This window comes from Adiantum capillus-veneris, chromosome 30 (genome assembly GCF_014529385.1).
Source record: "Adiantum capillus-veneris isolate H3 chromosome 30, ASM1452938v2, whole genome shotgun sequence".
In the NCBI taxonomy this organism is placed as follows: domain Eukaryota; kingdom Viridiplantae; phylum Streptophyta; class Polypodiopsida; order Polypodiales; family Pteridaceae; genus Adiantum; species Adiantum capillus-veneris.
This window is the reverse complement of record NC_140960.1, coordinates 63,835,305-63,847,297: the sequence shown is the minus strand read 5'-3', so window position 1 is coordinate 63,847,297 and position 11,993 is coordinate 63,835,305. Positions and strand designations below refer to the sequence as shown.

Sequence of the window (11,993 nt, the reverse complement as noted above, 5' to 3'; positions counted from 1 at the left end):
TCTCCCTTCACTTCCTCATGTGGTAGTGCTGCCCATGCAACTCTTTCACAACTCTCCAAGCGACATGGAAGCCTTTGCATCTCGTGCCTCTCTCTCTCTCTCTCTCTCTCTCTCTCCTCTCAATGGACCCTCAATCCTTAACTAATATGTATCAGTCACCCCGCACCGAAATATGATTCGTGTTTAAACACTTGCTATCTCCACCCTATCTCCATGCAACATAGTCACAATTTGTTGTTTTGGAATCATGTTTTGACCAAATTATGGGTGCAATGGTGAAAATTTTTGTGCTAATGTATTATTGTGAAAACTATGACGAGGGAGCACTCTTCGAATTTTCAAGGTATGTTTTTTTTTTCCCGTCCTCTTTAATTTTTAATCTACCGTCTCTATTCTTATTTCTTCTTCTTCCCCCTCGCCCTCTCTCTCTCTCTCTCTCTCTCTCTCTCTAGTTGGAAGGCACCTTGTTGCAATTTTCAAATGGAGAAACAAGATAGCGAAGAGCAAGGGCACCCTCATCCTGCGTCTGGCTTTGCTTCGGTGCGGTTTGCAGACTTCTCTCAGCTTGTACTGTTCCTTGGGTTTTTTTCCTTTGAGCTTTTACTATTTTCTACGCTCGTATCATGCCATTCACCTGATGATGAAAGAGAAGTAGGAAGCGATAGATTATACTGTCGTTCTCTTACTTTACAGACCATTCAGATATGCGGTAATATAGTTAATGCACATGATCTTGACAAGTAAGATTTCAATGGAGGCTGGAGTAGTTTTTAATTTTAGTTTCGCTTGATGGAAAGTGCTTTGTGCTCTCCTTTTGCTTACTCAACTTGGATTTCTTTTTTCTATTGATTTCTCAATCTAACAGGTATCTTGTGTGCTTCCAGGAATCAAATGAACTTGAAGGGCACCGCCTTATAGAGGCAATATCTGTTTTGAATGAGATGGAAGACAAGGGGTCGGAACAAGATACAGGTTCTAGCTCCGTGTGTGCATATTTATTGAGTAGAAAACATCTCATAGAACAGTATCGTTTGTGCATGTTTAGCTGCCAGAAGAATACCATGCAAGAAAGCAAATGTTAAGAGATATGGGTGTAAGGACAAGAGTTTTGAACCTGACAGTTTATTAGGGACACGCTTATGCACAGCTTAAGGAAGCCTTACTTGACTCTCAAGTGAAGCATAGAAGAATTATAGACAAGCATCACCAACGAGTCAAATACTGGTACAAAAATTTAAGTGCCAAGTATTGGCAGATTCACAATATTTCCGTGTCAGTCATTTAACCAAAGATCCCACAATTTGAAGAGATCTTTGTCATAAACTAGATGTTACTATTTAAAGGACACCTCATAGTCTTTAATAAGTATCTCAATCCAAGAGGGATGTCCCTTGGCAGCTTATTTCTTTCAGTTTTTTGGCCGAGGCCTTGTCACTTTTCTTGCACCGTTAAAGACCACAGTTGAGAGGTCTTGCCATGCCTTTGGATGGCTCACCATATTTGTTGGATCATGAGTATGGAGATGACACTATGCTCTTTGTATGCTATGACACACATACTTTCGACATGCTCTCGCTACCGTTTGCTTGGCTGGTGGTGCACTCATCAACTGGCACAAGTCTTTTGGTTTTCTTGTAGGAGTTGATGAGGACTGCTAGTGGGGTCTGCAGGACAATTTCACATGGCTGCCCATAGGACAAACTTGCAGATATTTGGGTTGTCATGATGTTATTGATGCGTCTATAGAGCAACAATTCGAGCTAGCTTTACAATACGTCAGGAGGGAGCTTTGCCATTGGTCTTCGTGTAATAGACTTGGACACCCCAAGCCGAAGATATGTAGCTCAAACCAAAGATGACATCTTTGCAGACCAACATGAAGTATCATCCTCACTCACCAATTGTTGTGATGACTCAAGCACTAATCTTAGTTTTTTCAAACGCCATGCAAACGTCAAACGTAGACGAGTTTGAAAGTACGAAATAAGTTTGATTTGATTCCTTTGGCTGAAGTAAACGTGACCATAATTTTTTTTAGCTTTTTTCACGTGATAGCATTCAAACTCAAAACAAGCCTCGACCATTAAAAAAAAAGAGATTTTTGACCAAAAATCAGTTATGTAAGTGTCGTAAGTTGGCGATTGGGACTTAAACCTAAATATTACCACCAAGCAACCACTACAAACACAAGTAAAGTAGACTAGAGACAAGTGTATAGATTGCAAACACTACCGCTTATCATTCTTTAAACTCAAGAGTAAAGCCATAGCCATCTCTCCCTTCACCTCCTTCTCCTTGCATGAGGAGGAGGAGCCATCCTCATCCTCCTCCTCCTCCTCATCATCCAAAGCCCCAGATCCCCAATTTTCCAAGAAAAAAAATTGACAAAAAAAGGTTCAAACTCGAACTTTAGCAAACGTTTGAAAAACATTTCAAACGAGTTTGAAGGCAATTACGGCACTAGTCGCGCATATCTGTCGCATGGGAGCTCCCATGTGCTATGAATAAAAGACACTAATCCAGCAAGAGCCTCCACAACAATCAATGGTGGAGTCATCTCAACTTTGATAATTTCATTGTGGCATTGAGGCTTTTGCCTAGATCATCATAATAGATCAAGGCGCACTTATGATGTCATGTGCACATAGCTCTGTGTGCCACGTGGATAGGCTTCATCGACTTCCAGTGCCAATTTTGCACCTATCCCTAGATAGGAGCGTCTAGAATCCTTGGAGGATTAGTACCGGAAATTTTGTGAGCCTATTGTAGGACCTGCATGTTGGGACGAGCCCAATAGATTAGATTTTCTAGTTTTGGAACCCTCTTGCATAAATGGATTGTACAAGCGTTTTGATAGATGTTATTACACTTCAACGGGCATCTGACATGACGTGCACAAGTTAGAGAATTGTGTCGGTCCAGTCCGTTCGGTGAATGGGTCATAGAAAGCGAGTTGTCGCCAGAAGACTCCCCTGTGCGCACATTTAACCGATTTGGCACACCTGACCTGGCACCTCAAATTCTGTCACGTACGCATTGCAATTGCGCCATGTGGACAAGCTTCTGCTATAGTCTAGTGTCAAAATCGTAGTCTAGCTTAGGACCTAGCGTTGCACTTGTGAGCCTCTAGCAGGACGTGCATGCCTATGCAGGCCATAGTTGCATACCCTCTGTTGCACAATACAACTAGTTAGCATATAGGCAATTACCGCATACAAAGCACCTCTTATTAGTGGGTTACAAACTTAATAATAAGTGTCATTTTAGCTCTATTTGTCAAAGATCGTGGAGGCTTAAAATTTACTGCTCGACCCAGCATGGAGATCGCTTTATAGGTGGCCTGGGAGTGTTTCTTTTAGGGCAAGAAGGAAGAAGAAGCAATAGAACCACAAGTCAGTACCCGCAGTACAAGTTCCAACTACCCGTAGTACCTCTGCCTCTCTGGCATTTTTGCACCAGATCAGCCTATCAGCATCAGCGTTTTCAATTTTCAGCCATAGCCTCGCCGCTTTGTTGCAAATCCAGCCTCAGCATTAGCGTTTTCAGAATTCAGCCCAACGTAGCAGATCAGCCAGCGTTTTCAGATTCAGCCAGCGTTTGTTAGTTTTCAGCCCATCGCCGACATTGTCGATAGTAGATCAGCCCATAACCTCCTCGCAGTTGCAGATTCCATTTAGAATTTCTAGTGTTTTGCATTTTCAGCCCTTAGCCTAGGAGTACCAAGCATCTACATCAAGTTGCCGTCAACATTCCAACATTTAGCCATTGTATTAGTATTTTGTTTAAGTAATAAAGCAAGTACTTGCTCTGGCAATAGAGCAAGGGGGCTCTTGAGGGTGGTTGGGACCCGACATACAATGTCGTCTCTCTTCTCTCTCTCTCTCTCTCTCTCTCATTGTAGTTAAGTTTCTCTTTTCAAGTGAAGTTAAGTAACCTTGTATTTGTGCGGAGTACTAGATCCGAGCTAATTCCTTGAACTCTTCCGCTGCTCTTGACAAATTCCCTATAAAAGGAGCACATTGCCAGCGTTTTTGCATCAGATTAGGTAGCTCTTGCAAGAGGCGCAACATTTGCAGAGATCAGCCCTGGTGTTTTGCTGCCCATCACCTGCAGATCAGCCAGCGTTATGCTTCTCCATCACAGGCCAACGCGCCGGATCAGCCCTAGCAGCCAGCGTTTTCAGTTTTCAGCCCATTCCCTCGCCGGAAGTGCGGTACATTTGCTAATGCCCCATCTGCAGTCCCTTGGACAATTAGCAACCATCGAGCCTCTCTCCTGGCCATTCCCTGGCCCGCATTGAGTGCTCACATTGCTGCCCATCAAGTGATCCATCATCAGCTGCATTTTCAGCCCTCATTCCTGTGAAGGATCTGCTGCGTTTTTTAAGCTAGATCTGCATTTTTTCAGCCAGCTTTCAGCCCTTCATTCCTCTCACATTGAGAGTACAATTCAGCCCCAGATTTATCTCTGGTGGTCATCAACAATCCCACATCGAGACAGATCCAAACATGTATCAAATTAGCCACGGAGGTGCATCATCTGCAGAGTTACCGTTGCGATATTCCCTATTTGAGTTAGTAGAGTCTGCACTTGAGGTATTGCATGTGTGTACATCATAGTTGCCACGGAGTTTCGAATCGTTTCGTTTGAAACGAGTTTCAGAAGTTTCGAAACGGTTTCGTCCAAGAAAGAAACGCCAAAACAAAAGTTTCGTGCAAACTAAAGAAATGTATGTTTGGTATAAGCTGAAATCTTAGACATGAAAAAGAGGGAGAATAGGACTAACTTTCATCATTAGAAGCAAGACAGAAGCTACATTCATGACATAAATAAATCAACGCTACGGCTTGACGTGCGAAAACTTACGAGCCTTGACTTTACCTTTGAAACGTCCAAACTCATACAGAAACGTTTCTGAAACGTTTCGTACGTTTCATGAGTGAAGAAACGCGTTTCTTGGCAACACTGGTGTACATTCCATTTACGCACTTAAAAGCAAATATCACATCGGCAAGGGTGTGACAGGCCCTTGAGAGGGCTGGTTGGGAACCCATTGGGTGTCATTCTCATTCTCTCTCTCTCTCTCTCTCTCTCTCTCTCTCTCTCTCTCTCTCTCATAACAGGTCTTGAGTTCAACTCTCCTCGTCGGATATATCTTTAAGGTCTCTTGGGATAGTTTCCTACGACGTTAAAATTCTCTTCTTCTTCTCTCTCTCTCTCTACACATCTCTACCTCTCATTCTCTCTTTGCAAGGAAATAAAAGGAACCATCTTTTATGCTAAGTAGCACACATTCAAGCAAGGAAGTAAAGATTTGTGGAAGTGTAAAGTTTAGATCTTGTCACCATTTCAATTCCGCTGCACTGGACATATGATGGATGGAGATCCATGGACATACCACTTGCATATTGAAGGTCTATTAGAGGCTTAAGTTGATCTATAAGACAAATCAAATATACTTGTTTATGTCCTCCATCTATCGGGAAATGACAAAAGTACAAAGTAACAAAATGTGGTCTGTGGTAAGGTAAGAGGGGGTAATTCATAGAAGGCTAGGATACAATATATACAATTTATGGGAAAAAGAGAGCCCTATCTCTAGGGGGCATGGGTGCATATCTATATGCTCGGGGAAATACAATCATGAATTGCATCAAGTTGACTAGCTCCATTCTATGTCAACTAGGGGTGTAAGATGTAATATTCTAAGCTACGACTACAAATAAATGAAAATGATTAGCCACGGCTGAAAATAAATTTTGTGCACACAGATTGAATATATGAACTTATGAATTTATTGGTACCAATTCCAATCATGAGTTGGTAAAGTTTTTGGTGCAATGCGCCATCTGGAAATTTATTCGTGTCGGGATAGTATGATAAGTAGAATAGTAGCCGGACGCAGTGCAGAATAGTTCAGAATAAGATGATGTCCCTAGTTTTCTCAGAAAAGTATAATTTAATAGTTTTTGCGGTGGCAGCCCACGAAGTGGTCGGTTGGACACAATGGAAATACGACCTGGCGGGAGCTGGCAGAGTGAAATCGGCTGGGTTAATTGTAACAAACTTGGACACTCCAAGTCAAGATTCTACCGCGACACACAACAGAGATTCACTTCAAAATAGTTCACAGTTCACAATTGATTCGACACGGCCCGGCAGAGTTCTGTGCCTAGAGATGTTGGCCCCAAAGACTGGCGCCCCTTTCGGTATTTATTTTTGTATTAAATCTGTGCTCAAAGTACAAGTGAGTGGGAGGGTCTGACTCTCAGACTCTGCGTCTAGATGCTCTGAGAAATGGGAGCCCAAGCCACACTTATAAAGGTTTGCAAGGGGTGCTCTGCTTGCAAGGGGTGCTAAAAGCAGAGCCCCAAAAGCTGCCATAAAAAGCCTAAAATAAAGCAATTCATCTCACAACTTCTTGATTAGTAAATAAAGCAATTTATCTCCAAAAGCTGCTGTTGCTCTCTCTCTCTCTCTCTCTCTCTCTCTCTCTCTCTCTCTCTCTCTCTCTCTCTCTCTATAGCATAGAACTTGCGCAGTCAAAAAGCTGCAATTCCGTACGCTATTGCCACATCATCAGTCCGCATAGTTTTTCCGCAAAACGTGCCGCAAATTGCGGGGATGTCCGTACGTTGCTGCCACATGGCGCTGCAAAAATTTCCGCGTTTTTCGGGAGTGTTGCCTACCAAGAGAGTGTGTATGTGTCCAGTCTGCATGTGTCTAGGGTTATGCCACGTCACTGGTTTGTGACATACCCCCTTCTTGAAAGCATTGTATTCGTCCTCGATTACGCCTACAAAACAAACAGAGGCCATAAACTGTCTTAGCAAACACCGATTGTTAGTACCGATGCACTAGGAACACACATCTAGCACATGTACCAATCGACAGTCACATCACAGGACATCACTTGACATCATAGGACATCACATGACAAATCACATTCAAAATTCATTCGAATCTCAGACCATGATCAATCGGCAACGTATTTAGCAATCGCATCTAGATCCACTCGGGACCTCATAGATGCCCGATTGACTAATCCTTATTGCACCATGTCTATCGAGACCGTTTAGACTGAAATGCAGTCATTTCGTCTATCAGTTCCTGCACTTAGACAAGTCAAGAACAAATCAGTATCATATTATTGGGAATTCCAGTTCATATAGTCATACAACAGAATACTGCCAGCTCACAGTATCCCTGAAACTCAAAAGAGACATCAGTGACTTTAGTATCAAAATTGGGGCAATTTGTTGACAAAGGAGTGGAGCGACTCCCTTCTTGTGCATACCTACTGCACCAAATTCTGCCCAGCTGAGTTCGGGGTTCAATTTTGGAATAGACTATGCTAAACAAAATGCTTCAAGGTAAAGGTTCACAATCTGAGGAGTATCTGTGGTCCTCCTGCTCCATCCACTTCGCATCCAATGCGGGATAGTTCTTGAATTTAACCAAGAACCGCCTTATCATTTTACCTTTTACCTTTCTTTCTTTATTTGCCAAAATCTGTTCTGGAACGAGTATCTCCTCGTTTTTCTCCACTTTGGGTTGCTCATCAGGCTCCCTATCATCGGGCACATCGCCTTTAAAAGGCTTCAAGAGGTGAATCCTCCAAGTATCTGGCAGCTTCTGTTGAAAGGAGACATCATTTATCTTTTCGGAAATCTGGAAAGGTCAATAGTATTTCATGCTAAGCTTTGAAAAAAGCAGCTCCTTTCCCTTTTTCTTTCTCAGGCGTGCCTTTTCAAAAGGTAAGAGCACCCAATCGTTCTCCTTTAGTTTCAAGTTGCGACGATGTCGATCTGCTGCCTTTTTGTGTCTTTCTTGAGATTTCTGTAAAGCCTCCCAGACCTTGGCAAAAGCCGTGTCCAAGTCCCGCGTGTACTCGTATCTTTCGTGCTTAGGAAGGGTTGAACCTTCGTAGCACCTTCAATAATTTAAAATGGCGCCTTCCCCATCGAAGAGTGTATTGTGCGTGGTCACGGGTAAGAGGTGGACAGTTGCATTCGGTTAGAACCTTTTCCCTTAACAGTTGTGTAACGCACAACATCGTTTTCCTCATCAAGTAGCCATCCCGAATGCATTCCGTATCCGAGTGAAAATATATGCAAAATCTGTATCTACGGCATACTGATCGACCATATCCTCGAAGCTCCTATGATGTATCGGGGAAGTAGCCAGAACCAACGGCTTCTGAGACAAAGCATCTGCCACCAAGTTCTTCTGTCCCTACACATGGAAAATCTGGAAGTGAAACTGTGGCAAGATGTTCGTCTGCTTTTCCGATAGCTGCTCCTGTGACAAGAAGTAGCGTAAACTCTGATGGTTTGTGGAGACACTAAAATCCGCTCCGAGTAGGTAATGTCGCCACTGAGTAAGAGCATGATAACTGCCAAAAGCTCTTTCTCGTAAATCTGTCCTGTCAATTCCGGCCTTGAGAACAATCGGCTCTCGTAGGCAATGACATGGCCTTCTTGCATTAAGACCGCACCCAGACTACGACCACAAGCATCACAATATCCTTCGAATGACTTCTGCAAATCCGACAAAGTCAAAATTGGTCCTGTAGTCAATTTCTCTTTCCATGTCTGAAAGGAAGTCACCTCTGTGGGTCCCCACGAGAAAGGGACTCCTTTCTGTGTAAAAATATGCAAAGGGGAAGCAACCTCTGCAAACTTTCTAGCCAAGAAGCTTCTAACTTCATGGACATTCTTCAAATCGGGCCAATCACGGATAGTCTCTATCTTGGTCGGGTCCATCTACACTCCTGCTGCTGAGACAATGTGTCCCAAAAAGTGTATCTTGGGTAGGAAAAATTCACTTTTCTTTGCACTATCACCAACTTGTGATCTCGTAATGCTTGAAAGACTTGTAGCAGATGCTCTCTATGTTCTGGCTCATCCTTGGAGAAAACAATGATGTCAAAGAAAGTGCCAACAAATAGTCTGTACTCTCAAAAAATCCTATCCATTATTCGGTTAAATGTCGCTGGAGCATTGGTTAGTCCAAAAGGCATCACCAAAAACTTAAATAAACCGAAAGTCGTTCAAAAAGCTGTCTTATAGACATTTCCCGGCGCGATTCGGATTTGATGATATCCGCTCTTAAAATCGATCCTTGTGAAACAAGAGGATCCCTGTAGTGGATCTAGAATATCATCGATTCTGGGAATCGGAAATCTGTTCTTGATGGTGATTTTGTTGAGAGCTCTATTGTCAATGCACATTCTCCAAGATCCATCTTCCTTTAAAACCAACAACTCCGGAGAGTAGTAAGGTGAAGTACTTGGTTGGATAAGACCCTTTTCCAAGAGGTCTTTCACTTGGTTCATAATTTCTTCATTCTGAGCTCGGCTCACACGGTATGGTGGCCGGTTTGGTGGTGTGCTTCCAGGTATCAGATCAATGGTATGATCCTCAAGACGAGCTGGTGGCAATTCGCCTGGCAAGCCCTCAAAAAAGCAATCGGCATGAGTGTGGAGAAAATCTTGGCGTTCTTTTTCTAGATCATACATATTTGTCCTATGATCATCATTAAACTCTTTCAAAAAGATTGAGTAAAGAAACAGACTGGATTTCTTTAATTTTGAAACGGCCAAAGCCGATACAATTGGGACAGGCTCGCCCTTAAGTTTTACATCAAGTACAATGGTTCGGCCCTTTTCTGTAGTCAAAGTCGCTTTCTTTGCCCGATAATCGACCACGGCGTTGTTCTTATGGTACCAAGGGACTCCCAGGAGGACATCACAACCTTCCAAGGGCATTATGTAGAAGTCCTCGTGCCCCAAATACCCCTGACAATGCAACCGAAGTTTGCCAATAATGCCTACTTCCCTGTCGGGTGCTGCTAGAACTGTCTCTGCTTGTGGCCCCATCCGATCGGGTGTAATCTCGAGCCACGCCGCCAATTCAGGTGAAATGAAGTTGGCCTTGGCTCCTCCATAAAAAAAAAATCAGGGCTTCTTGATCTTTCACTTTGCCCCAAGCTCGGCAAAGTTCTGTACTCTCATCAATCGTGCTTGGGTCAGTACCCATGCAATCTGGACCAGTCCTGGTTTCATCTTGCCTTTCCGTCCACGTTCCTTAGCTGCTTTTAAACTCTTTGGCCTGTCTTCATCTTGTTCTTTCTGTGCCTTTTTAGGGCACTTCGTGGAGATGTGTCCTTGTTCCCCGCATCCAAAACACTTCACCTCTTTGATGTAGCTGGCTCTTTCCCGAGGAGTGAGCCGGGGTTGTGCATCCTTATCTTTCTGATCTTGGGGGCTCTTCTTCTTTCTACTTTCATTTTTAGAAGTCTGTTGGGTTTTCTGCGTCAAGATCTCATCTGTGGGGTAAGTCAAACTGTCAGAGTGTATGGCAAAGCCCCGTTTCTCATGACTCATCAGTTCTTGGATAGAATCTGACTTTTGCTCTAAGCAGTGATCTCGGATCTTCGTAGGAAGTCCCAAGGTAAACCGCTCAATCTGTTCTTTAAACGAGATCTTCTTAAATGAAGAAGCGGGTAGAAAAGAGCTCCAAAATCTCTCGCAATATGCGTCCAAGGTATCTTTCTTGGTCATCCGAAGATGGTTTCAAGCAGTTCGTATGTCGCATTCGTACTCCCGAGTCAACCAAGAAGAAATAAAAAGCCTTTTAAATTTCAGCCATTTAACTGGCGCTTTCTTGTTCAAGAGAAGGGTGGACCACCATGTTCGAGCATTTCCCTTGAAGTAAGAGGTAGCCCTCCGAATCTTGGAGTACTTTGAGTAATGCCCTCTAGAGAAAGCTATATCAAATTGCTGTATGAAGGCCAAAGCCCTCGAAGCATCTCGAAATCTAGAAAACGTGTCAAATTTAATTGACTGTCCACCTTCTTTAAATTTTCGAACTTTTTGCTTTTATCCTCCAGAAAATCATACTAGTTGGCTTTATAGAAATTCTTCTTCTTTGCATAAAATCTGTGATTATCGGAGTTCGAACTATTTGAAGACGAGTCCTCTGTAGAATTGTCAGAAACTGGGTGAAATCTAGGCTTCTTTGCCTTTTTCTTGCCCTTTCCGAAGCTTTGCTTTTTGCTTCGCTTTTTCCCTTTTTTGTCTTCTTCGCTCAAGTCAGAAGAGCTAGAAGAACTGTTAGAAGAAGAAGAAGAAGAAGAAGTGGATACTTCTTCAAATCTGACATGCTTTTCCTGCCTTCTTGTGGAGGCAAAAGTAGATTGACGACCCAAATAACTGGGGAAGTCAGTTCCTTTCTTCTGCTTTTTGCCGTGCTTTTTGGCTTTGCTGGTTGTGTCAAAATGCTGAGTAATCCGTGTATCAACCACCTCTTCTAATTCTTGCTCTGTAAACATCCTTGGAGTAGGAGGTTTCTTGATGGGTGGTTCTATGGCCTTCCGCCACTGAGAGTGCACTTCGTCGAAGGATGTCTATGTCAAAAATTTTGCAAATTTGGGATCCTTCGCAATGTTGCTCATCATCTTTGTCGCATCCTCGACCAATTGTCGACGCTTCATCTCTTCAATCTCCGCCTGAGTAGGCCGAGGTGGGCTATACTCCTCGTGAGAATCTTCTTTGTGATCTCTTCCCGCATACCCAGATGCAGAGGAAGTCGACTGATCTCTGTTTGAATCCTTAAGTGTCGCTAGAAAAAGGATCGGATTTCCCGGTAGAAGAGAAATCAGCTGCGCTTTGATACCACTGTAACAAACTTGGACACTCCAAGTCAAGATTCTACCGCGACACAGCAGAGATTCACTTCAAAATAGGTCACAGTTCACAATTGATTTGACACGGTCCAGCGGAGTTCCGTGCTTAGAGATGTTGGCCCCAAAGACTGTCACCCCTTTTGGTATTTCTTTTTATTAAATCTGTGCTCAAAGTACAAGTGAGTGGGAGGGTCTCACTCTCAAACTTTGCGTCCAGATGCTCTGCAGAGTGGGAGCCCTGCCCACTTATTTATATGTTTACAAGGGGTGCTAAAAGCAGAGCCCCAAAAGCTTCAAAAATCAAA

The 11,993-nt window shown here is 43.2% G+C and overlaps 1 protein-coding gene across 4 annotated transcripts in view; it reads left to right on the top strand.

Annotated features, from left to right (window-relative positions):
• The first annotated feature begins 392 nt into the window (after nt 1–392).
• Nucleotides 393–11,993, top strand: part of LOC147418084 (uncharacterized) — a 130,786-nt gene continuing 119,185 nt past the window's right edge. For all 4 annotated transcript variants that reach the window (XR_015187344.1, XM_086507368.1, XM_086507367.1 and 1 more), the window contains exons 1-2: nt 393–540; nt 885–972. Coding sequence is in view for 3 of the 4 variants with exons in the window: in XM_086507368.1 (XP_086363494.1) it covers nt 481–540; nt 885–972 (148 nt within the window). In the remaining variant the exon portion in view is untranslated. The remainder of the gene's footprint in view (nt 541–884; nt 973–11,993) is intronic.